Source organism: Aspergillus caelatus (genome assembly GCF_009193585.1).
Source record: "Aspergillus caelatus strain CBS 763.97 unplaced genomic scaffold BDV27scaffold_119, whole genome shotgun sequence".
NCBI classification, from domain to species: Eukaryota; Fungi; Ascomycota; class Eurotiomycetes; order Eurotiales; family Aspergillaceae; genus Aspergillus; species Aspergillus caelatus.
This window is the reverse complement of record NW_022475382.1, coordinates 63,985-87,884: the sequence shown is the minus strand read 5'-3', so window position 1 is coordinate 87,884 and position 23,900 is coordinate 63,985. Positions and strand designations below refer to the sequence as shown.

Here is a 23,900-nt window from a genome sequence, read left to right as displayed (position 1 = left end):
CAGCCATACTAATTAGGCTTTTAGCTGGTGGGTCTCCCTTTCTGGCCCGTCCGCGAGCCGTCCCTAAGAAACCTCGCTTAGCCGTCCAATAACGTCAGACAAAATGGATCTTTCGGCAGTTGACTGGTTCCGAACCTACCATAAACCCTCGTCGGCAGAGATTGCAAACCATACCCATATTCCATGGTCGATATCGATTATAATCATGCTTGAGAGTAGACCATCTTGATAGCTTGGGCTATCCCGGCCTAGCCGACGCTAAACATCCTTTGTGACTACTACCAACTACAGCTCCGGGAGGGAGAAATTGCCGACAAGATCAAAATTGACGGGGAAAGGAGCCAAGGAAAAAAAAAAAAAAAAAAAAAAGCATTGTAGGAGAGGAAAGCTGATGGGAAGGGAATTTGCAGTATCAAATATGAATATCAGTATTGGTATATAAGATTCCTATCCGCATGCTTATATTTGAAAAATGTAGATGATCTCTTGCTCTGCTGCCTCTGCATCAATTCTTCCTCCAATCTCCCAGGTCTGGCTTGATAGTTTCTATTATTAATTATTCACCCCTTCGATTGCCGCCATGATTGTACCGCAAACTAAAACAAACCTTGAAGTTGTCATTGTTGGGTAAGATACCATCTGCTTCCTTGATTCTGGTTCTTGCATTGACTCCTATGTTATACGAAACCCAGAGCCGGTGCGTCTCTTCAAGTCTCATAGCCTAATATCTTCTGATATAAAATCTAGGGATTGGTGGTATGGCGGCGGCACTAGCCTTAGGCCTGCGCGGTCACCATGTTACTATCCTGGAATCGGCCCCAGAAGTGCGTATCCCTCACTGCAGGAGACGATGTGATCAGAAAATGTTGGTAGAAGAACTAATCGCCAACATCATGGGGGCTTCTAGTTGATGGAAGTCGGTGCCGGAATTCAAGCATCGCCTAATATGCTACGCCTTTTCGATCGTAAGTCCATTTCGTGCAGGTATCTTGAGTACATCATGAGCCTAACCTTTCCCCTTCCTGACTGGGGTGGTTCCCGCTAGGATGGGGAGTATCTTCCATGGTACATGCAAAGGACATCGCACTCGAAAATATCACCATTCGCCGCTGGAAGGATGGTAGCGTCCTAAGCACAATGCCTGTTAATAAGGCTTACGGACACCAGACTGTGGTGCATCGTGCCGATCTACATAACGCGCTCATCACCAAGGCTCTGGCGCTGGAGAATGTTCAGCTGAAAGTAAACTCCCGTGTCACAGGCATCAAATGCTATCACCCAGCTGCCGTCACGCTCATGGATGACACGGTGGTAACGGGTGATGTGGTGGTGGCAGCCGACGGAATCAAATCGGTGCTCCGCGGGGAGATCCTGGGGTCGTCGGCAATGCCGCCCATTCCGACGGGGGATGCAGCTTATCGCATCATGTTGTCACGAGAGGTGATGGAGAAGGACCCAGAGTTGAAAGCCTTGCTCGATAATCCCATCGCTACTCGCTGGGTTGGGCCACATCGTCATATTATCGCGTATCCCGTGCGCAACCACGAGCTGTTCAATATTGTCTTACTTCATCCGGACGACCATGACGCGGAAGAGTCTTGGACTACTACGGCGTCCAGGCAGAGTATGCTGCGTCAATACCATGGCTGGGACACAACGGTGCTGAAGCTCCTCAATCTCGTCAAAGAAGATGAGGTCCTAGAGTGGAAGCTGTGCAGTTACCCAAGCCTAGATTCGTGGACGAAAGGCCGTGTCGCGCTGCTTGGGGATGCCTGTCATCCAATGCTGTAAGTCTTGGAGCACCCGTCCCTTCTGTGAAGTTGTCCCGCAAGAACGTGAAAGCTAACCTAGAGCCAGGCCATATGTTGCGCAAGGTGCCGCTCAAGCTGTTGAGGATGCGGCCGCCTTAGCTATTCTCCTATCTGTTATACCCTCTCGGCATGCCATTCCTGAGGCTCTTCGTGTCTATGAGATGTCCCGTAAACCACGTGCCGAGGGGATCCAGCAATCGGGAATGGCCAACCGTACCATTTTGCATCTTCCCGACGGTCCCGAACAAGAGGCCCGCGATGAACAGTTCCTTGCGAGCATGACTAGTGCAGCCAACCCGGACAAATGGGCTGATGCAGAAACTCAGAAGCTTTTGTGGGGATGGGATGCGGAAGACCACGCTTTAGCGACATGGGCAGAGAACACGAGGCCAGTATATCTCGAATCATCTCTTTAACGAGCTGAAGAGTGTTTTAGTGGTTCAAATGGTTGGTGGGGGGTTGCAAGGCTGTGTTACATGTAATCTTCAAGCTAAGGAGCCTGGCTAAGTTTGTTATATATAAAGACATATACTGAAGTCGTAATACCGTTCAAATCTAAGCCTATCAAAGGCCAGATTTGGTATACTGCACATCTACTGCTATTGTAAAATTCCATACTTTCTTTTAGCTCAAGTAGGAAATATACTGGTGTCTTGGGTATTCCCATCCCAGGATAATAGACTAAAGACGAGAAGAATAGTTCCTCACTACACTTTCCACCACCTCCATACACGCCTTGCTGGTCCCAAATGCGAGCGACCATCCTGCCCCACCGTGTCCATAGCAATGAATGATTCGACTGTCTTGTCCACCTAGGGTCTTTCTTCCTTCGCGTTCGACCCGAATCTTTGAGTTTCGATAAGGTCGCAGTCCCTGTGCGAATGGATATTGAGGATCCAGTCGCGCATTCTTCAGAACAGGCACCAGGTCTTCGCATCGCTTGCGCATCGCCTTGATCACAGGCGAGTCGGGCGTGAGATCGAGATTCATCTCATGGGCTTGCTCGATGGACCCAAGAACCAATATATTATCACTTCGCGGCACGATGAATGCAATGTCAATGTATTTTCCATCTGCGTCCTCATCCGCCGCAACGATGATGGAACTCTCAATCTTCGGAAAGTCCGATCCATCATTGATGACTCGCAAGATGCCTCCTCGTAATGAATGGGCCCCCTGGTCGGAGGCAATCTCTCGAGCTCCAAGTCCAGTCGCATTCACAATCGCATCGGCACGATACATCCTCAACAGGTGCGATTCCTGGTCACGCAGATCCCCCACAATGCTATCAGTTTGCATCCTCGCACCTTTACTCCTAACCAGCCGCATCAGGAAAGCCATCGCGACATCGGTATCGATCACCGGCGCAGGATGCTCATACGCATCCTTCATCCCCCCATTCGAACTAACATCAACTCCGTACTTACTCGCCAATCCCACCCCCCAATGAAACTGTCCTGGGGCCAGCTTCCGCGCAACCTCCATTTTGGCATGCGTAGGTTCATCATCCTTGACGTGATATGTGTGAAACGAAGCACAGAATGGCATCCGCACCCCGAACGCTCTGGCGAGCTCCGCATTCGCCGCCAGCTTCTTGTAGATGGCATAGCTCTCCAGCGCCCATCTCTGCGCCGTCTTCAGATCCGCTTCGCTAAGCTCTTGGTCGGTAAGTCTTACTCCACCGCATTGCGTGGGTGGAAGCTCCCATAATGCTCCAGCAACCTGGGATGTGAGACGCTGGGTGCGTCCATAGCTGGCCCATTCCTTCGATACAATGGTTACTTGATAGCCTGCGTCGAGAAGATGCCAGGCATTCGTTAGACCGGTGACTCCGGCACCGATGACGAGGATGTGCGGGGCGTTGGGAGCCGGCTTGCGGAGCGGCTCTGGGCCAGCAGACAGATAACTGTTCAGATGAAATGACGTTGATTGAGTCATGTTGACCGTTGCTTTGAGCGGGCGTATTGTAGGACTGGGTGGGTAGATATGTTGAATCTCGATCGAGGATACCTTACAGCGGATGATGGACGGTGCTTAGATCCTTCTTGTGGGTGGGGAAATCAAGCAAAGAATGTAGCGGTGTGATTGAGATGCATGACACGGTGTTGATGTATGTCATATTCTGGTCAATGGTATATAGATACTTTACACTGACTTTAGTGGTAAGGGTCTACGATAGAAAGTCAGAACTCGTACCAAGTCGGTTTATTGTGATTAAACCTATCTACACGGCAAATTCTCTCCATTATGCCAAGTTTTAAGGACTTCTTTGACTGTGGACTCTTCTCGTATCTCCGCTGCTCACCGCGCTGGCGATCTACCCACCCTTTATGCACAACGAGCTAACTCCATCATTTAGCGTCCTGGGCAAATTACGCTATTATGTCTACCCCGCCAACGCCTAGGTCGTGAACCCTCGACCATCCTGCTATGGTGGCTGAAGGAGTGAAAACAGTGACGAAAAGAAGATGCAGTACTTTTATGACCGATATTCAATAGGGATTGGTAGCAGAATACAAGTCTGCTATATGAAGCAATGCGTGGTTTGCCTTAATATTCTGTGAAGCGGTATCCAAGTTGGCGATAGTGGTAAACCACGTCACCACGGGTTGACAACCAGTCCCACTCATCTTCAGCTACGCATCATTGGAACCACAGCAATCCTAGTCAAATCGTGCATATGATGCAATATATGCATGCAGCTTTCAGCTCGACTTATTCATCATGGCTCATGCATTGGTTAATAGTCACCCACGAGCGCGAAGATCTCGATGTGATGGGTTAATGGCAGAGCAGCACACCAATCCTATCTCCAGCACAGCGGTTGCCGCTCAGCTGAAGTGCTGATCTTGTGATAGTACCTACGCCACCGGAAATAGATGGCAGGTTTTGTGACAGAATTCGGTGTCACAGTGCGATCCTGAACCACTATTCTACCTAGAGTGGATTGGGTTGCCCGCTAAACCCCACCCGACTCAGACCCGTGAACAACCCTATGGGAGACCCTCAGGGTCGCAAATAATAATTGACTCTACTAACCATGGGATGCCGGCAAAATCGACCCTCAGGAAATTATAGTTTCTGTACAGGTCGATGGGATACCCTGAAGTCTATGCTACTAAGGCACTCGAGAATGTCATTGCACTCGGAAGTGGATGGGTAAATAGATTTCTCCCTCTCTATGCATATTGAGGAGAACGCCTCTGGCTCTTTAGTACATATATATAGTGGTACTTTCGCGGCATCTACTCAACTTATGTCGAAGCAGACTTTTCTTTTAAACCTTTGGCATCATTGCAAGAATCGCGCGGGATAATAAATTAACCATCATCAACAATGTGAAAACCGAAGCATCGCTTTTCAAACAGTTCTGTTGGTTTATTTTCACAGCCCTCTCACTAAGGGCGTCATTAAGGGTTCAATCATTCAAAATGGTGTCCATGACCCTCATAGTCCCTTGGCCGCTTCTCTTGCTGAGGGCTACAAGACACAAACTTATGTATTGTCACAAGGCTTGAACTACACAGCAAGCAAGAATGTCGGCACCATTGCTGAGCTACGTCGGCTTCCTAGGTCTGAACTCGAGGAGGAATTCACGGGCGGTTTCAACTTCCAGCGTCTTGCTGATTGCTGTAGATGATGCCATCGGGAAGGTCCAGGTCCGCCTCTCTACCTGAATATATAATGAAGGCACATGTTGAAAAATTGAAGAAGTTAAGATTTCTGCTGATCTCAGGATTCCTAGATACTTTGAAGACTTAGTTTATAGATTTAGTACACATCTCGTTCTATATATTTAATGCAATCTATATATATAAAAATGATTTAATACCACTGGTTAATCCATAGTAAAGTAAATGACAATGCACTGCGTTCAACCCGACAACCCAGTCAACCCGTCTACTAGACCTATATAGGTAAGATATGTGCTTAGTCAGCAATAACAAACCTATTCAAGCATAGGATCGGGTACCAGCTGAAAACCCGGGCTGGGTCGGGTCGTAGATCTTAAACCGACCCGATCACAACTCTAATCTACTTAGTAAGCGAAGCGGTCACAAGGCTGACAATCTTACTCATGACGCGTTACATAGATCGACAGACTTGCGTGTAGACTTCTGGAAATGATCGCATGAACCCTTGATGCCTCCCTCCTTGAGATGGCATCCACCATACTTTAGGAACGGTAAGGGCGGTCGATGTTGGATTAAAGTTGGCGCACGACGTAAACTAACATGCGGCCGAGCACGCGCGATGAGTTCAAGATCGCCATCATCTGCGCTCTCCCAGTTGAGTGCGACGCGGTCCTCGCGCCGTTCGACGAGACCTTCGACAAAATCGGGCCAAATCTGCGGGATCCATCCTGGAGACGTCAACGTATATGCCAATAGCAGAATTGGCCTGCACAATGTAGTATTGAGTCAGATGCCCGGCATGGGAAAGGTCAGTGCGACTGGTGTCGCATCTAACTTGTGCATCAGCTTTCCCGGCCTAAAGCTCGCTCTGGTGGTCGGAATCTGCGGTGCTGTGCCGTTTCCGTCTAGCACGGCGTCAAACTGAGCGGAGATTATCCTGGGAGATGTTGTCAGTGATTGCATCGTCGAGTATGACTTTGGACGGCAATATCCAGATGGGTTCAGGCCGAAAGGAAACATACAAGATTTGCCTATACGACCAAATCGCGATATATGAGCTGTGATCTTTAGTCTGAAGTTGCGCGAAACACGGAGGGAATTGGAAAAGGGGCTATCTCATAATCTGCGGAGTCTTCAGGCGCAGAATCCCACATGGCAGCACCCCAGGACTGCGCATGACGTGCTCTTTGAGGATTCCTATCGCCATAGGCACTATCAAAATGATACTACGTGCGTATGTGCCGACTGCCCGTCAAGTAGTGATCTTGTGTGTGAAATGGCCCTTCTGAAAGATTGTAAGAGCCTTATGTGCGCAGGAAATCCTGTCATTCGCGAACGACACGAAATCCGAATCCACTGCTCCAGTTGTGCATATTGGACTGGTGGCATGTGGCGATACTGTGATGAAGCCGGGGAAACACCGTGATAGATTAGCAGAAGCATAAGGAGTCATTGAGTTCGAAATGGAAGGGGCCGGAGTCTGTGGCATTCTCCCATATGTGATCATTAAGGGCGTTTGTGACTACGCAGATAACCATAAGGATACGAGGTGGCAGCGACGACGCACTCCAAGGTTAAATGGATGATGCCGAGTCGCAATCGAGTTGACATCGAGCAACTATTGGGGGCCTGTCAAACAGAAAATGAGCATCGTCTTGAACTGATTTCAGAGAATATCTCAAGCGCCATACACAACTTCATAGATACAAAAGTATCCCAACTGGCTTCGTTACAGTGTCATCCGGATATTCAGGAAAAGATCAAGGATCAATTGCGTTGGAAGTCCGATGGAAGGGCATTACTCGGCTAGAATAGGAACCATGTCTGGAGAAGCTCGGCACAGGTGCGGGTGATGGAGTACGCAAGTCTGCCCGACAAACACTGCAAGAATTAAAAGCACTGGATAGGCAAGAAATTGAACTCCATATTGAGACACGTAGTTTCTTGCTCGCGCGGGGGAGAGGAGACTAATTAGTGACGGCTCAGCCAAACACACGGATATGAAGTTGAAGAAGCGGTGCTATTATGGTCGAACCAACTTTCTTTGCAGTATTGAACCTGGCCTTAATGTGCAGGATCGTCACGGCAGCATCTAAGCATTCCAACGCCGTTTTAGTGCCTATGCAGAGAAGTGGATCCCAACATCATCGAGAAATAAAGAGAAGTCTAATTTTGTCCAAGACTTGACGCTTTGTAACCAACCATATTCTATTGCTTACTAGTTGTCACCAGAAACTGAAGTTGCAAAAAGTGGTATGGGCATTTTTAGTTAGCCTAATAGTACCAAGGTATGCCAACCCTTGGCTGGAACTTATGGCCTAGGGCTAATTCTCCCGGGCACCGCGTGTGTTAAACGTCCTCACTACCAGCGAAAGATATAATGTAGACTACCGTTATTGTCATTGTAAATCAAGAGATCTCTGCAGTAAGCCCGCCAACTGTTTAAATTACTTGATATTAGCATAAGATATAACATGTACGGTGGTGCACTCACGTCAGTCACGTCGACCTGCCGAACACCGTGCTGCACACCAAGATACTTATACCGACCCTCGCGATACCCGCCCGGGGGGGCAGCATCTTTCATCACTCTGCGACGAACATAATCGTCAGCTCCACGCTGGAAGAGCAGCATACAGACCCCACTACCTTCCATGGGCTGGGAGTACATCAACTCCAAACGCGCATAGGCCATGCGTACTGCCTCGCCGAATGCACTTCGAAAGAAGTTGGAAAACGTTCTCTTATGAAGAGGAGAAGACACATCCAAGCGCCGCTCACCATCCAGCACATCTTCAATTCCCCGCCCATGCGGCACTCCCCGTGCCACCAAGTGAAGATGGTACACCTCCTGCGCAACATCTTCGAATACCTCGATGGCAAACACTAGCGCCGCTCGAACATCGCGCACTCGAACGGCTGTCCTCGTAAAAATATCACGAAGAACATACTCGACTTCGTTAACTGCCCTCGTCGAACCAATTGAACAACGGCCCGTGTAAGTTTGTTCCCACGTATATTCCCCGTTCGTTTCCATTTCCGAGCAACGTTTGGCGTACATCAAACCACAAATACATTTCCTCCGTACTTATAATACTCCATACAATGATGTAGCTCTCATACCGTAGTCGGATCAATTCCCCTCCCCTGAGATATCCCGTATCATGTCCAATGCGGGGTACACGTTTCGCCAAGACTGTCGTACTTTTTCAGCCTTCATAAATCTAAACAGTGCAAACAGACATATGGAAAGCAATGCAACCAACAATGGCTGGATAATGGCACTTGAAGGTCACAAGGACAGCATACCATCAATATTCTATTCTGCTGAGACAATATCATGGGACACCAGTAGCGGAATTTACAGGAAGATAATTTCCCGCGAATACGGCAGACCGCTGCTTTCCCGCCCGATAGCCGTACTATGGTATCCATCGTGGGCGACTACAAAGCCCACGACTACTGGATGAACCTCTGGGACAGCGTGACTTTTAAGGGCCAGAAGGGTTCTGAAAGGGCATACAGCAGCGACCACATGCGTTATCTTTACCTCTGATAGTTAGACTTTTGCGTCGGCATCACGAGATTGCACAGTCCGCATCTGGGATACAGCAAAGTAACATTAATAAACATTTTCTACTAGTATTGTTTGTCCATATCCGAATGTGGATTCTCTCCAAACGATGAACATCATAGTAGAATGATCCGCATGCCTATTTGGGCTGACAGGTCGGTGGAAGATTGTATTGCATATGGCCAACGGTGTGTTGCCTTTAAGTGACTTAACCACGATTGCGCATCATCACACTCCCAAATCCGCATCCTTTATGTATACACTGGATTACATCCCATTTCTCCATCTCGGTCACTTGGAGTCTTTCCCGAAATTACTTGCATGGGAATTGGGTATGGTGGGACTCAAGGCCTTCAAGACGCGCCCACGTTAGTTCCGTGGAAGTGGTTGCTCCCGGAAGCCCACGAGGTATAGCACAATGACGGCGGAAGTAGGAACTGACCCACCTTTCACTAGAGATACACGCCATGATCACTAAGTGGTGGATCAAGTATTTTTCCCGTCAGAGGGTCGGTCGGGGAGTAGCTCAGGGTAGTGTCTGTTGATTGGGTGAAATCAGACTCGAAAACGCGGATTGTCCTTAGCATCAACGTAATGATCTACTGGTTAAAAAGAAATTAACCTTAGTCTGTCACTGAAGGGGACAGTATTCTAGGAATTTAGAGTGTTGCCGGATAGGTTGAAGGTAGGGAAACCATGATCCATTGTAAGACAGGCCTATCCCATGCGATCGAGTGAGGGTTAGAGGTGTCTTTGGATCAGGGACTGGCGCTGCCTGCATAATGTGAGGCTGTCCTCAGCCCGTCAAGGGTCCCTCATCCCTGAAACCACAGCCACAGCTCCTCAACATTGGACATCATCCGTCTGACTAGTGGTTTAACGGGAAAGGTTCTAATTTGAAGATCATCGGGCAAGCGAGTGCCCGAACCCCTTCCCTGGTGATCAGGCCCGTTTTTATATCGTTTCGCATTGGCCAGTTGCTCGTTTTGGCCCCCAGTGCCAAGATATCGATATTACGATGAGGCTGAAGGAGGGAAGGAATGCCGATCATCACCATTCTTTCCAACCACCCTCAGATGGGATGGTCCGGGGTTGTCTTTCGTGTCCAGTCGCCGCGCACTCAGAAATACAGGTTTCCCCTGGCAATTCCAGTAACTTTGGAGGACAATCGTAGCACCACGATTTTGCGACTTTTATTTGGGGAGAAGGAACCCAAGATTCGCCAAACTATTTTAGGGCATGTGGGCAGATTGGCATTGGTAATGGCTGTGCCCGAACGATTAACCATCGTCATAATCACATAGAACCAATTGGGAGTTTTGGGGGTCTGACATGGTCTTCTGTCTATACTCTCCGTTCGATATGTTCTATGTTACCCTCTAACCTTCATTCCCTTGTGCGGTGCTGCAGCCCTTGTACTACTCACGACTTATGCTACAGAGGGTTGTGCTTATACTATCGAGAGCTAACCAGTAATACGTAAACAATATGGCGATCCCGAAGGATACAGTAAGATTCAAAATTGATGTAGATTCCGAACTCGACATAATATCTACCGATCATCACTGTCTGCTGCACCGCCTCGCCGGATTGCAGCTGAGTCGCAATCTTTCCCGACCTCCGTGAGGGCGACATTTAAATTGATCTCAGAATTCCCATCTTTTGATTTCTACATCTTCCCTGGACCTAAATTTGATCGCTGTGAGAAGGCAGGATAGCGCACCGAAAAAACTATGGAGGCGGTCAGTGCTGCAGCTGCCATACTGCAAGTGGCGCAGATGGCCGGTCAAACTGCTATCAAAGCCCACGATTGTTTTTCCATCATTCAAAACGCTCCCAATGAGATCAATGCGATCAACCGTGATATCGCAGCGTTTCAGACACAAGTGGACAGACTCGCGAGATCATTGAGCAGCCCCACTTTCTCTGATATTGTCAACGCCGATCCAGAGATAAGCGACGCTATTCTGACTCTGGAAAGCCCCATAGCGAACTGCAATGAAGCGTTGAATCGGATAATGCAGAAGATGGAACCATATCTCAAAGTCGAGGCATCATCCCCAAGTCCCAAGACGCATGGTGTGGATTCTCCACCTGCCGGTGGGACGCGAATGAGAATGTTGTGGTTTTGGAGACGAAAAGAAGTCTTTGGATTGACAATGGAGCTGGAACGTACAAAGTCCACTTTTGATAATGCCATGGGAAATGTGAAATTTGTATGTGGGCAGCTGAGCATATCTCCGTCCGTCCTTTCCCCCCAATCACTTTGCAGGTACTAATCAATGAGTCTAGACTGCTCTCGCTGAAATTAATTACAGGCTCCGAGACGACACCTCACCCAAAAAGTCGAGATTTTGATACGGACGTCGGATCATCGTTGACCAACTATGCTGCATCGATAGTTGCTGCCGCCTCAAACGATGGATTCAATGCGTCTTCTAGGTACTCAATTACTTCCGCGGAAACACGCGCGGCTGATCTGCCTTCTGGCCCCGAGGCGGCTGAGCAAATCAAGGTCGCTATCTCTCATGGCGGTGTGTTGCTTTTAAGAGCCATCTTGCAACATGCTCACGTTGACGCACGCGATAAGAAAGGCCGTACGGCACTGTCCCATGCGGTCGAAAAGGGACAAGTGGAGATCATAAAAGTTCTCCTTGAATGCGGTGCATCCGTGTCAGCTCGCCAGTGGAGTGTCAGTGGCTGGGCAGGCGGTAGAAACCCCTATAAAGAAAGTGGTGCGACGGCAGTGTGGTATGCAGCGAGGTATAACCAGCTAGAGATCCTCAAGTTGCTTTTAGAGCGTGGGGCCAACGCTCAAGTGCGAACGACGTGCGGTAATACTCCACTGTCAGCGGCGTGTCAGCAAGGGTATACCGACATTGTTAAAGTACTGCTATCGAAAGGGGTGGGTGTGAATACCCGGAATTACCACGACGTTAGTGTTTACCCTCAAGCAATCCCCGAATGCTCCGAAAGCTAATTGATTCCTTGAATAAAGGCTACGCACCTATACATGGAGCAGTCAGTGGGGATTTCATAGAAATACTGCAACTTTTGCTCGACCACGGAGCTTTCCTGGAAACTCCCACAATACAGCCCGAAGGAAAGAACGCCCTCCACTTTTCCGTCACATGTAGGAGACTCAACTCCTTGAAAATACTCCTAGAGAGGGGTGCTGATCCCAATGCACTCATGATTGAAAGGGTGACTCCTTTACATCTAGCTGCTGCTGCAAATTGGATCCCGGGAATTGAACTTCTGATGGAACATAATGTGTTCATCGATGCCAGAGATAGTCTTCTTCACGAGACACCTCTACACAAAGCAGCGCGAAACCGTCACCACAAGGCAATACAAAAGTTGTGTGAACTGGGTGCAAATCAGCAAGCAAAGAACGTGGATGGTCAGACGTATCAGGAGATTCTCGAATATGCATTGGATGATCCAGATGAGTGGGGAGTATATCCGCATCTAGGAGTTTACATCTGCAAAGATCTATGGCTGATAACTCACTAAGTAGTAGCGTAGAGTCAGATTGCCAGTGTGGACTTGTTGGTCCCGGGATTGACACATGACAGTCTGGTCATACTGCATAAACAGGAGATATATGTTTGGGTATAATCCGACTCGTTGAACTTGAAATATAACTATCCAATATCCAATATCCAATCCACAGCACCTCCTACCCAAGGGCGTAGAACTAACACATTACAACGTTGTCGCAAATTGTTCTCAGCTTCTCGAAAAGCGTCTTCTCGCTCCGAAGACTCAAAAAAGAAAGGACCGGAAAGCAAGACTCGACATCTCAGGAGAGAGATGGCTGGCACCCCTTCCCATGTACCATGCATATGTGAGACCTGCTGGCCTCCCCATTGCTACTAACAAACTGTGCTAACTAGGTATATGGGGGCAAGCGTATTATTGTGTCAATGCAGCCATACTTCAGGCCAAAGTCTTTATCATGAAATCCTTCTCTGTTCAGAAATACTTGTTGTATATGGACATATACCGAGTAACGTTCATGGCGACTGTCCCGGCCATCATGGCAAGCATTGCCAAGCAACCGAATCCTTCGATCTACAACTTGCAAGCTGTTCAGACAGTGCTCAGTGGATCAGCACCATTAAGCCCTGATCTTGGCCGCATCATTGAAGGGATATACATTCGATCCGGCGTATCGGTCAAGCAGGGTGGGGGAATGACAGAGTCAACTTGCTCGGTTACAGGATTTGCCCCAGATGATGAAGACGACGGAAGATCTATTGGATGGCTGAATCCAAACCGTGCGGCAAGGATCGAACGTCTGGATGATCGCAATTTCAGTGGCGCTGCCCCTGCGGGTGCTACTGTTGGGGAGATATGGGTCACTGGGCCGAACATTATGAAATGGTATTACAAGAACCCAAAGGCAACCAGAGAAGCTATAGTCGTGGCTGGTGGAATCCGATGGCTGAGAACTGGTGACATCGGGTACATTGACGAGCGAGGGTGTATTTATATTGTGGACCCCTTGAAGGTCAGTTATGCTGTGACTACACCGCCGTGAGACATACATTAAATAAGATCCAACAGAACTTGATAAAGGTGAAAGGTCTTCAGGTAGCTCCTGCTGAGCTCGAGCAGTATCTTCTTACCAACTCAGATGTTGCTGACGCAGCAGTCATTGGAGCTAAAATGTGAGTATACTCCGCTCCAATTAATGCATTGATTCATTCGACATATAAATCCCAAATTGGAGGTACTCTTTTCTAACGGAATGATAATCTAGGAATGGAGGAGAGTACCCACGGGCATTTGTGGTTCGCAAGACAGCTGCCGTGACAAAGGAATACCTTGCCCAGATGATCAAATCTCACTTTGCGCCTCACAAATGGCTTACTGGTGGTGTGTATTTCCTTGATTCAATTGTGCGGACAAGAAGTGGAAAGGTAATCCGCCGGGAATCGCCTGTTATCGAGACAAATCTCCAGTCCATTCGTGGTCGGCTGTGATGTTTCTGGTGCTCCAACCTCGAGAATATGCTCGACTATGAGAAAAAGAGCCAGTGATCTTTACCGAGCTTTCTGTTGAAAATAGAAGCCTGAAGTCCAGGACTGTGATTTGAAGAAGCGTTTGACGGGACTCGGCTGAGCCAATGAACATAAAGCCAAGGCTTGCAAAGGACTTGGTTGCCTCACAAGACGTCTATAAACGCCATCGAGTTGCTACAAGTCCCAAGGCTACAGTGGCATATGTTACAGAGTTTACAATAGTCATCCTGCTTACCCAGTAAAACACACTAAATTGGTAATCTAATTGCTGAGTTCGCTGTGGAAGAAAAATTATCTGTTAAGTGGGATGGGCGCACGTTTTGGCGACACGTCAATGCTTTCACCTTGGAGGATACCCCAAAACCAGGCTTCAGCGCTATGAAGCAGATTGATGCTATGGAAATGAGATGAACCAGAGAGGACACTTTCACAGGTAAGATTATTTTGTAGCTGTTCGCAACTTCATCCGTGGGTCATCATTTTACTTCGTTATCCCGAGATGCGCCTCGGCATGGTCTGTGACCCCCAGTGTTGGATCACATCCATGGGATGAACGAAGATTCGGGACAAAGTGTAGATAATTCGCAGGACTATATATACTATGATATAACAGGGTGTAGCTCCTTATGTGTCGAATACTTGGCTTGCCTAATTATTCAGTCGTCCTGGAAGTTTAGCTTGGTATATTTTCATTGCTATGTTATTATCCGACGAATCCAACGGGTATGATGCATCATACAATGGCTATAGAGCCACTAACGTCGGAGAGTAAGATGTGAGCTACAAAGTTGTCGAGTAACCGATCCGGACCAGACGTCTTATCCGACTGGGTGTGTATGGATGCTGCATATTCGGGCCGTATGATGGGTATCGTGTACGATGAACAGAGGAGAGATAAGAATGCCGAATTAGTAATCTATGAGCGTAATAATGATCTTGGGGTGACCTGGCTCGAGAATCGGTATGTCTACAGCTACATGCGAGTGTGGTCCTGTCTTGTGATTGAATGTTTAAGAGATGAAGCTGACTACATATATATGTAGGTATCCTCGTTGCAAGTGCGATATCCCGGTCCATAACTACGTCTACGGCTTTGCTCAAAATCCAAATTGGCCGAACTACTATGCTACCCCAGAGCAGATTCACGAATACATGAAGAGCAGTCGAAATGGATTATTGGGGTGTGAACACCTGACAGAACGATTATCCAAGACGGAGTTGATGAGTTTATCAATGCTGGTGGAGTTCTGAAGTCAGCACTCCGACGATGAATACCCCAATCACCCATTGCGCTAACAGAATGGTTTTAGCAAATAGAAATAGCCAAGCATCGAGGGGCTTCAAGACTTCAATGGAAAGCTTGTTCTCTCAGCAATTTGGCATCAAGAATATGATTTTGCCGGGAAGAGGGTGGCAAATATTGGCATTGGCTCTTCTAGGGTTCAGATTGTTGCCCAATTGGCCAAAGTAGCGAACTCGATGGATGTGTATATTCGGACGCAGACTTGGATGTCTCCTGTACCTGGGGTCAACGATCCCATTGGCAACGATCCTGACATGGATTCCGAGTTCATGTGTGGGTCTCCAAGTACTGATATTTACTTTCGCTTATTATTCGACGCAAGCCACAATAAATCCCATATATCCACTTCTCAGCCCAGCCCTCAATTAATCCACAGCATATCCAGCCGATTATCAAGAAATTATATTATTATTATATACTATATCCCTTCATTAACAAGGGATTCAGTTAACTCTATATTGGAATGTGTTTTCGTCTCAGCCAAGTAGTCGTTTACTAGACAATCACCTTCAATATCTAGATAGACCTGCTGACGATGCCATCTTAAAATATGGAAATAATAATGCCTATTACCTATTCTTGTGGAGCTTCAACTTTTAGCTAAAAGAAATTCAGCTTCTTAATTTTGTTTAGCTAACAGAGCTGAGAAGTCCTGTAAAATAGAATTTATCAACTATTATTGTAGATTGTCCATAAGAATGTTTTATTATATGGTATTGCTTAGCTAAGCCACTGAAACTATAATTATTAGGTTGAGAAAACAATGAGGGGTATCTTTTACTCCTTACAAATCCGGTAAGATTCTGCTAGTACGCTACCCTCGCATGACGGGGTGATGGAGCGGCTAAAGTTGAATGTATAGTGGGCGCCCTATCTAGTAATAGTAGCATGCGATCTTCTAGAAAGGATACACAATTCAATAGTCAAGAAGGAACGGGAAAGAACGGGACAGAACGGGACAGATCGACAGGATTAGGGCGGATACCGAACTGTCGGTCTACTCCGACAATCAAATAGGATTCTCCTCACTAGCCGTTTGCTAAAATAGACTGAGAATTCAAAGTGTATGAGCCTTAGGCAGAAAAAACCCATGGCTTCCTATATTCGAGTCAGGGTATTTCCTATTTATCGATTCCATGACAAAGGACATATATAATTGGCCCGGAACGTTATAGGAATGCAGATATATAACAACAAAAGCTTGTTATCCCTCGACCCTGAGACGAAACATTCATTCGTAAACATCAAACACAGTGGATCTTCCATGCCTTCACGTTAACTTCCTCCATTGATTTACAACCCGTCTGATAGTTATACTCCGGCTGAGACAGCGCTCCACCCGTGCAATTACCCTCGGTATACAGTATCAATTTGGCGGTCATGTTCTTGCACAGGTTCTCATCTTCGTGCAACCCTATCAGACTATACGCCCGTGTGTGCTCGGACTCAACAGACACGCACTCGTCCACCGCAGTGGCTGTGGTATTTGATTCAGCAATGTCGCAGCTGGAGTCATAGAAGGTCTCCAGGTAAATGGGCTTCTTTTCTGATACCTTGGGGCACTGCAACTTCCACGACTCGAACACAGAATCAGTGGTATTTGTTGTTTGGCATCCCGTGATATTCGAGGGGAAGCTTTGAGAATCCCCTGAACACCAGGGAGAGGCAAAAAGTATGGCGACCGGCGCGGAGTTATCGGGGCATTTCGGCACTGACGGATCAGAGGAAAGCTTGACGGAGCTGGTGGCGTAACGAGTCACAGTGAAACACTTGTCTAGCTCAGTAGCGTCTTCAGCAGTGCCAGGGTTTTTACACTGCGTATCTCTGAAAGTAGTGATTTCCGGTTTCGTTGCTGCCAGGGTGCAAACTGCGTTGGCGATAAGGAGGAGGATGGGAACCTAGAGGAAATTCGTGAGTTGGATTGTAAGATTCCGATAGTCGTTTCGTCGAGAGCCTATGTATAGATAGACATCTTACCTGGAATTTGACCATAGTGAAAATATGCGGTAGTTTGATTTTCTTGGTTAGTTCTGATCAGATATCGTGGATGTTGATTTTTATTGTAAAAAAAAGTTTGGTCGGGACACTGAGATCTAATTATACATTTTCTCCAACGTAACAGAGAGCGGAAGCCATACTACTGAATTAATTCTACAGAGACTAGCGCAGCTGAAGTCATGAATGTTCATGTGAAGTGGATCCGTAAACACGACCCGCTTCGACTGATAGTTCAATAGATTTGCGATCCAAGACGAACGAGGTCCAATAGTCAGCCCCACTACCCATCGAAATTTGCCCCAAGATGCATGGCAATCATCGTACTGCTGAAGCAGATCCTTACCCTCCGAGACTCGACAATGTTACGATACTCATGCAGTATCCGCTCACTTTTTACTAGACAAGGCTAAAGTGTATAAAACAAGGACTTGACAGTAAGTCTCGAGTAGAGATTAGAATCTCATTTACATCGTTTCCATAGCATGGCTTATATCAGACATTTATTGTTCCATGGTGAGAGAGCATATATATACATTACATCCCCTATTACTGGCACTAGACTATCGATTGTCCATCCAGACTTGTAAAGATCTAACCACTTCTAATTATCCCTAGAATATCACCTCTTTACCAACAACTACCCTCAAGGAGTCTGGCTTGGGCGGGGAGCGCACCGCGCGTGCCATGATGCAGCAGTGACCAAGGTATGGTTTTTACTAAGAGGAAGACAGCCTTCGAGATCGTAAAAAGTGATGCCATCTCCTTTACACTCCGGCTCACCATACACACTGAGGACGACGGCAGAGTCGGAAGGGCACTTAATCGCGCTTGCATCAGGCCCAAACTCAACTGACCGGAGCTGTTCTTTGGTCATGTCGACACACAAATCGAAACTGCCAGTGCCACTGCTGAAGATTTCGGTTTGACACTTAGCGTCAGAGTAGGCATACAACGAGTAGAATGAGCTTCCCGCATGACTGAGAGCTGAGCTGGCGATGAGGAAAAGGGTAGGGAGCTAGAGGTGGAAGTTTAGCTACTAAGTATTGGTGTTTTAGTTATTTATGCGTGGATGGATAATACCTTAAAGTTGGCCATGTTTATGAATGGATCGATGAATTGAATGAGAGATTGAATGGAGGGTTGTAGGATGCTGAGAATACAGGTGGAAATTGGTGCGATATGAGCTCTATTTATGCTCCACCGAAAAAGCAAAACTAGTAGCCTTGTATTCTCTGAACCTTTGTGAACTCGGGCGTGGCTGAAACTGCAGATCGCTACGTATTGCCCGGACTCCAGAGTATACTGTATACTTGCCACTATTAGGTGCACTAGGTCAATGGTGACGAGAGATCGACGGACCCGCTCGGGCTTGGCCAGGAAAGTGATCCATTGGGATGGGCTCTTCTATGCCCCACTGCTGGAACTCATTCACCAGTCCAAAACAAGCTGGCATGCCATTGGGTAGGCCCACGAATGGCACGGAGATGGTAATTGCCTCCCTAACCGCCGGAAAGAGGGCTCGTATATCCTCCACGATTTTACCTCTCGTGACATCTTGAACCAAGCGGCCCACAGCATCGCCGCGGCCTTGTGCACATAGAATAGCGATCTGGGCAAGACGTTAGCTCCACAAGACAAACTCTCCCCATCCCGTACTCACAACGATACTGGCGGCCAGTCTGTCGCAAGAAACGGTGTTACTCAATCTCTCGTGCAGGTCGAGGAATAGCTCAGTATTGTATTGGGCAGCATCTGGAGCAATGTTCGCATTGGTATATCGAGTTTCGAATTCGGTCGCCATTCTAATCGTAGCGAAGGGCTCCTGTGGCCATAGGCGACCAAATTCTCCAACATTTATGTACTTGTGAGAATATGATTACAGTGAGCAATCTAAACGGGGTGAGAACTGGCATTCCATGTTGATCATACATGTATGTCGTGCTCCGTGGAGACTGTGGCGATACCCGACGAACAACCCATGATTCCCGGGACAACACGTGCCCGCATAGGACTGCTGTCCATGAGTTGACATGGAAGGCCACTGGGTTTAAAGCAGGTAGCATGAATCAATTCAGGCTCTAGGACAATGAGCTACCTCTCCATGAGCTTTACGATACCATGATTAGAGACACACTGGTCCCCTTTTCGAAAACATCCGTCTTGATCGTCGGAGGTGGGACAACAGGCCTGACGACTGCCCTTTTACTTGCTCGCTATGGCCTGACAGTGATGATTGTGGAACGTCATCATCATCGCTCCGGACAGCCCAAAGCTCATGCGATTAATCCTCGGTTGCTGGAGATCTTTCGTCAGATCGGCCTCGACACCACACGACTACGGAAGTCAGGTGTATCCCCGGAGGATGGCGATACAGTGCGCTTTGTGGTTTCAATGGCAGGGAAGGAACATGCTACACTTCCTTACGAACGACAAGGCCCTGAGACTTTTGAGATCACCCCGGAGCCCTTGTTCAATATACCCCAGCCCAGTCTGGAAGACTTTCTCATCCGCGCCGTCGAAAGCAACGAGAATATCACATTCTACCGGGGTGTGCAGTGGGAAAGCTGTTCTCAACTTGAACTGGGTGTCCTCTCTTCGAATATCAGGAAGATGGTGACTGGTGCCTTAATGGTCGTGGAGAGCGCATACGTTCTGGATTGCGGTGGTGCCAACTCGCGCGCCCGAGATCTGTTGGGGATTCCATTTTCGCCGTTACCTCAGTATGTTCAAAAAGAGGTGCACCATCTCTCAGTTCACTTCAACGCTGATCTCACGCGCTTCAACCCCGGGACGTTGTGGTGGATTTCGTCCCCTCGCGCCGACGGCACAGTTATCTGCTATGATCGAGCGTACGACTGGATCTTTGTCACATACTATAACCCAAAGACTACGTCACCAAATAAGTTTACTGAGCATTACTGCCGAGAATTGATAGACAATGTGCGTGTCCGTATGACTACTTAGCTTGGGAGAGTCTGCTAACTTCGTAACTTATTTAGGCTATTGGAGAAAAGGTGCCGTACGGTATCCTCTCAATTACAGCCTGGTCAACATGGCCCCGCACCGCGGAATTCTATCAATCAAAGCAATTTCCACGGGAATTTGTCGTGGGAGATGCCTTTCCACCCACGGGAGGTCTTTGGGGTGAACACCGGCATCGCAGATGCCCAAAACCTTGCATGGAAGATTCATGCAGTGGAAAGGAGATGGGCTGAAGAGGCTATCCTATCCACCTACAGTGAGAAAAGACGACCTGTGGCGGTCGCAAATGCCTATCAAAGCGTGAAGAATCAGGTCAAGTTGCGGAACTTGAAGGTCGCCTTGCGGCACCCTCCGGTAGATACAGAGCTTCGGGCGATTGGACCATGTGAAAGAGAAGCTGGATTGTGAACTTCGGGCCAATGCAGAGCACTTCGACTCGATCAGATTACAGATTGGCTATCGTTACGGCGAAGACGAGGTTCCGGACGAGCCATGCGATTATTATTCGCCGAGCAACAAGCCTGGGTCGCGACTTGTGCATGCCTGGATCTCCGTTGCAGGCCAGTGGCTGTCTACGTTGGATCTTGTGGACGGCATGAGCTTCGTGCTGCTTTTGTCTGATCATTCAGCTAGAGCTTTGGCCGATGCTGTGCGCTCCATAAACCTCCCGGTGATCATATATACACTCTGCATGGGCTCTGACTTTGTTGTTTTGAACGCTTCGTGGGCCTCTACCGTAGGGCTTTCAAGGCCTGCCTCCGGACTTCTGGTTCGTCCCGATCAACATATTCTGGGAAATGTGACATCGGTGGAGAACATCGAGCGACTTCTGGCCGCCTGCCTTTGCTCTTGACTCTATACCGCTATATAGCTTTCAAGTAGTTGAGCACATGAATTATAGGCTTTAAGCGACTTACGGTCAAACTAGACCCTGAACAGATGATAGCCAGTCTTACTTCAAACCAAAAGTTATGAAAATTGTACGTTTTTGCTATCCGTATTACATGTGGTTTACGATCTGTCCAATCCCACACCACTTCTACCGCAAAGTTATTCGCGCGGTCGAAATGCACGGGTCTCAGATAACTGAAAAATGACAAAGGAAGGTCCTCTGTAACTCTACGACTCGTCACTTCCAAGGCCATTCATGATGTAGTGAACTCGATCCTGGACTCCCAATACGCGCGATTCAAGTCGAGCTCCGTGGGATCTCCACATCCCCGGTATCCCTATCACCCATGGGGGGGGCCCATCACATAAACAAAAAGACTGGATGCGCAGCAAAGCCCAGAAGAACGCCCATGAAGTAAAGTCACAATGGGCTCAATCTTCCAATCACCTAGAGCGATCGGCGCAACGAGCATACCATACTACACCCCCGTCAACAACCCTGGTGCAGCGGTTGACCCAGGCCCCAAGACTCCCACGCTGTTTCAACCACTCCAAATCCGCGATGTCACGCTCAAAAACCGCATCATCGTGGCGCCCATGTGCATGTTCTCTTCCGAGGGCGAGCCCAGCTCCCCGAATGTCGGGGCTCTGACGGATTTTCACATCGCGCATTTGGGCCATCTGGCCACGAAAGGTGTGGGCATAGTGATGATTGAGGCGACCGCGGTGCAGCCAAACGGGTGGAGATCTCCCAACGACTCCGGTCTCTGGCAGGAGGGGACCGACCCTGGTCAGTTCAAGGCGTTGCGTCGGGTCGTGGATATGGTTCACAGCCAGGGAGCCAAGATCGGCATTCAGCTGGCGCATGCTGGGCGCAAAGGGAGCGTGGTGACTCCCTGACTGGGTGAGCGCGGCATCCCAATTAAAGCTGACGAGAGCGTTGGAGGGTGGCCCGACGATATGGTCGCACCGACTGGAGGCGAGGAGTTTAAATGGGCGCCGGGACAGACGCAGTACTGGGCTCCGAGAGATCTGAGTATTGGCGAGATTCAGGATCTTGTCACCTCGTTTGCGAGAAGTGCACGCACAGACGTGGCAGCTGGCGTAGATATCATTGAAGTCCATGGCGCGCACGGCTATCTGCTACACGTATTCCTCAGTCCGGTCACTAACCGCCGAGAGGATCGGTATGGTGGGAGCTTTGAGAACCAAGTCCGGATCGTGCGAGAGGTGACCACTGCTATCCGCGCCGCAATCCCGAATGATGTACCACTGTTTCTTCGCATTAGCGGTACCGAGTGGCTGGACGGGACCTCCTGTGCGGCGAATACTGGAAGCTGGGATCTGGCATCGTCAATTCAGCTTGCCATGTTGCTTCCGGAGTTTGGGGTGGATCTGGTGGACGTGAGCTCTGGTGGAAATCACCGAGAGCAAAGCATCCAGCACCATGGGAACTACCAAGTGGATTTGGCGGGGGAAATTCGCCAGACGATTCGGGCAGCTGGACAGAATACCTTGGTCGGTGCCGTGGGGTTGATCCGGGATCCTGAAGCAGCCCGCGATATCGTGCAAGGAGCAGACCAAGAATTCCCTGGCATGGATGCGGGAGCACTGATGTGGCTTATTATCGTTGGTCTGACGCTCATTTCTTTTATACGGACCACGTTTTGGTTGATTGCATCTGGTAATTGCGACCCACGAAATGGGCAGAGACACAAACAAACCTCATCGAACATCGCGGATGAGCCGATGGCCTTCTCGAATGAACGTCGCGCGAAGCAAAGGGACAGGAGGGCAAGTCAAGGGATGGACAGCAGTAGGGGCCCTGAAGGCACACCATCAAGAAGTAGCGAGGGAAGATATGACACGATGCATCAGTATGGGACTTTCTCCTTTGAAGGCCGAAACGGCTTGGCTTTGCCAGAAGCATCTGTGCAATGGTATGCGACCACGGTCATAAGCCCGCTGCTTCTCTGGATTGCGCAGTGGCTCTTTTGGGGTGGATTTATTGGTCTTAGTTCGGAAGAGTATATTCATGCACACATATTTGGGTCATATTTGGGTCATATTTGCTAATCAGAATTAGGTTCTGTCCCCCTAAGCTTGGGATTCTCGCAGCTGTCTGGGTTGCTTACTCGTTGACAGGCGTTATTCTCATTCTGTAATCGATTTTGTTGTCCATGCAGAATGATGGAGCCAAGACAGATCATACACTACCGAGAAACCACGTGGCACGAAGTATACAATATCTAGATCTCTGGCAGTCACTAAGATTAACCAATCATTCCCGATCCCAACTAATACCCTTACTCCGTCCAGCCCTCGGGAATGGCAACACAGTGGGCGCGATACCTTACTTTCTCGGTGGTGGGGCCTCTATCACGTCCTCCATTACCGGGTTTGGATCTGACCAAATCGTGTCAGCGCGGACCATCGTCGCTAAGGACGGCGGGACGCTGCTGGAGGTAACGGACAAGGAGAATTCCGATCTCCTCTGGGCCAAACGAGGCGCCGAGCAGTTCTTCGGCCTGATCACCCAACTCACCATCCGTGCACACCCACTCTCCCTTCTCCGTAAGCAGCAGGGACTGATCTGGACGGGGGCCTTCATCTTCCCACTTGAACAGGCCTCGGAGGTCGTTCCCGTGATGAAGAAGTTGATGGCTGATGCCCGGC

The 23,900-nt window shown here is 48.5% G+C and overlaps 11 protein-coding genes across 11 annotated transcripts; 6 read left to right on the top strand and 5 right to left on the bottom strand.

Annotated features, from left to right (window-relative positions):
• Positions 1-946: 946 nt before the first annotated feature.
• BDV27DRAFT_146292 (uncharacterized protein) lies at positions 947-2,227 on the top strand (the record flags this gene model as incomplete). The annotated part of the gene is made up of 3 exons (XM_032070558.1): positions 947-965; positions 1,046-1,787; positions 1,858-2,227. 3 exons carry the CDS (start codon positions 947-949, stop codon positions 2,225-2,227), a joined length of 1,131 nt encoding a protein of 376 aa, XP_031926331.1.
• A 265-nt stretch (positions 2,228-2,492) lies between these two features.
• On the bottom strand, positions 2,493-3,749 carry BDV27DRAFT_146291 (FAD-dependent oxidoreductase; the record flags this gene model as incomplete). The annotated part of the gene is made up of 1 exon (XM_032070557.1): positions 2,493-3,749. The coding sequence occupies one exon, from the start codon at positions 3,747-3,749 to the stop codon at positions 2,493-2,495; it is 1,257 nt and encodes a 418-aa protein (XP_031926330.1).
• A 2,297-nt stretch (positions 3,750-6,046) lies between these two features.
• Positions 6,047-7,032, top strand: BDV27DRAFT_146290 (nucleoside phosphorylase domain-containing protein; the record flags this gene model as incomplete). The annotated part of the gene is made up of 6 exons (XM_032070556.1): positions 6,047-6,188; positions 6,226-6,338; positions 6,378-6,445; positions 6,518-6,676; positions 6,707-6,810; positions 6,893-7,032. The coding sequence occupies 6 exons, from the start codon at positions 6,047-6,049 to the stop codon at positions 7,030-7,032; spliced, it is 726 nt and encodes a 241-aa protein (XP_031926329.1).
• A 721-nt stretch (positions 7,033-7,753) lies between these two features.
• Positions 7,754-8,745, bottom strand: BDV27DRAFT_130228 (uncharacterized protein). Its single transcript, XM_032067375.1, has 2 exons — positions 7,941-8,745; positions 7,754-7,884 (listed from the first exon to the last, which is right to left on the bottom strand). Exons 1-2 carry the CDS (start codon positions 8,505-8,507, stop codon positions 7,846-7,848), a joined length of 606 nt encoding a protein of 201 aa, XP_031926328.1. The 5' UTR covers positions 8,508-8,745; the 3' UTR covers positions 7,754-7,845.
• A 2,008-nt stretch (positions 8,746-10,753) lies between these two features.
• On the top strand, positions 10,754-12,536 carry BDV27DRAFT_159000 (ankyrin repeat domain-containing protein; the record flags this gene model as incomplete). The annotated part of the gene is made up of 3 exons (XM_032072801.1): positions 10,754-11,240; positions 11,339-11,959; positions 12,019-12,536. The coding sequence occupies 3 exons, from the start codon at positions 10,754-10,756 to the stop codon at positions 12,534-12,536; spliced, it is 1,626 nt and encodes a 541-aa protein (XP_031926327.1).
• Positions 12,537-13,062: 526 nt separating this feature from the next.
• Positions 13,063-14,011, top strand: BDV27DRAFT_158999 (uncharacterized protein; the record flags this gene model as incomplete). Its single annotated transcript, XM_032072800.1, has 3 exons — positions 13,063-13,536; positions 13,593-13,696; positions 13,789-14,011. The coding sequence occupies 3 exons, from the start codon at positions 13,063-13,065 to the stop codon at positions 14,009-14,011; spliced, it is 801 nt and encodes a 266-aa protein (XP_031926326.1).
• Positions 14,012-16,597: 2,586 nt separating this feature from the next.
• BDV27DRAFT_158998 (uncharacterized protein) lies at positions 16,598-17,345 on the bottom strand (the record flags this gene model as incomplete). The annotated part of the gene is made up of 2 exons (XM_032072799.1): positions 16,598-17,251; positions 17,331-17,345. The coding sequence occupies 2 exons, from the start codon at positions 17,343-17,345 to the stop codon at positions 16,598-16,600; spliced, it is 669 nt and encodes a 222-aa protein (XP_031926325.1).
• Positions 17,346-17,994: 649 nt separating this feature from the next.
• On the bottom strand, positions 17,995-18,446 carry BDV27DRAFT_158997 (uncharacterized protein; the record flags this gene model as incomplete). The annotated part of the gene is made up of 2 exons (XM_032072798.1): positions 17,995-18,366; positions 18,432-18,446. 2 exons carry the CDS (start codon positions 18,444-18,446, stop codon positions 17,995-17,997), a joined length of 387 nt encoding a protein of 128 aa, XP_031926324.1.
• A 238-nt stretch (positions 18,447-18,684) lies between these two features.
• BDV27DRAFT_158996 (uncharacterized protein) lies at positions 18,685-19,152 on the bottom strand (the record flags this gene model as incomplete). Its single annotated transcript, XM_032072797.1, has 2 exons — positions 18,685-18,960; positions 19,012-19,152. 2 exons carry the CDS (start codon positions 19,150-19,152, stop codon positions 18,685-18,687), a joined length of 417 nt encoding a protein of 138 aa, XP_031926323.1.
• Positions 19,153-19,469: 317 nt separating this feature from the next.
• BDV27DRAFT_146289 (FAD binding domain-containing protein) lies at positions 19,470-21,186 on the top strand (the record flags this gene model as incomplete). The annotated part of the gene is made up of 3 exons (XM_032070555.1): positions 19,470-20,291; positions 20,466-20,645; positions 20,692-21,186. The coding sequence occupies 3 exons, from the start codon at positions 19,470-19,472 to the stop codon at positions 21,184-21,186; spliced, it is 1,497 nt and encodes a 498-aa protein (XP_031926322.1).
• A 464-nt stretch (positions 21,187-21,650) lies between these two features.
• BDV27DRAFT_146288 (uncharacterized protein) lies at positions 21,651-23,389 on the top strand (the record flags this gene model as incomplete). The annotated part of the gene is made up of 3 exons (XM_032070554.1): positions 21,651-22,049; positions 22,134-22,840; positions 23,311-23,389. 3 exons carry the CDS (start codon positions 21,651-21,653, stop codon positions 23,387-23,389), a joined length of 1,185 nt encoding a protein of 394 aa, XP_031926321.1.
• Positions 23,390-23,900: the final 511 nt, after the last annotated feature.

What these genes read in the sequence shown, in the direction of transcription:
- BDV27DRAFT_130228 (XM_032067375.1), bottom strand. Translation starts at nt 8,507, where the DNA reads ATGTACGCCAAACGTTGCTCGGAAATGGAAACGAACGGGGAATATACG. An exon ending in GGCAGGTCGACGTGACTGAC is followed by an intron (nt 7,885 to 7,940) that starts GTGAGTGCACCA and finishes TAATTTAAACAG; the next exon opens with TTGGCGGGCTTACTGCAGAG.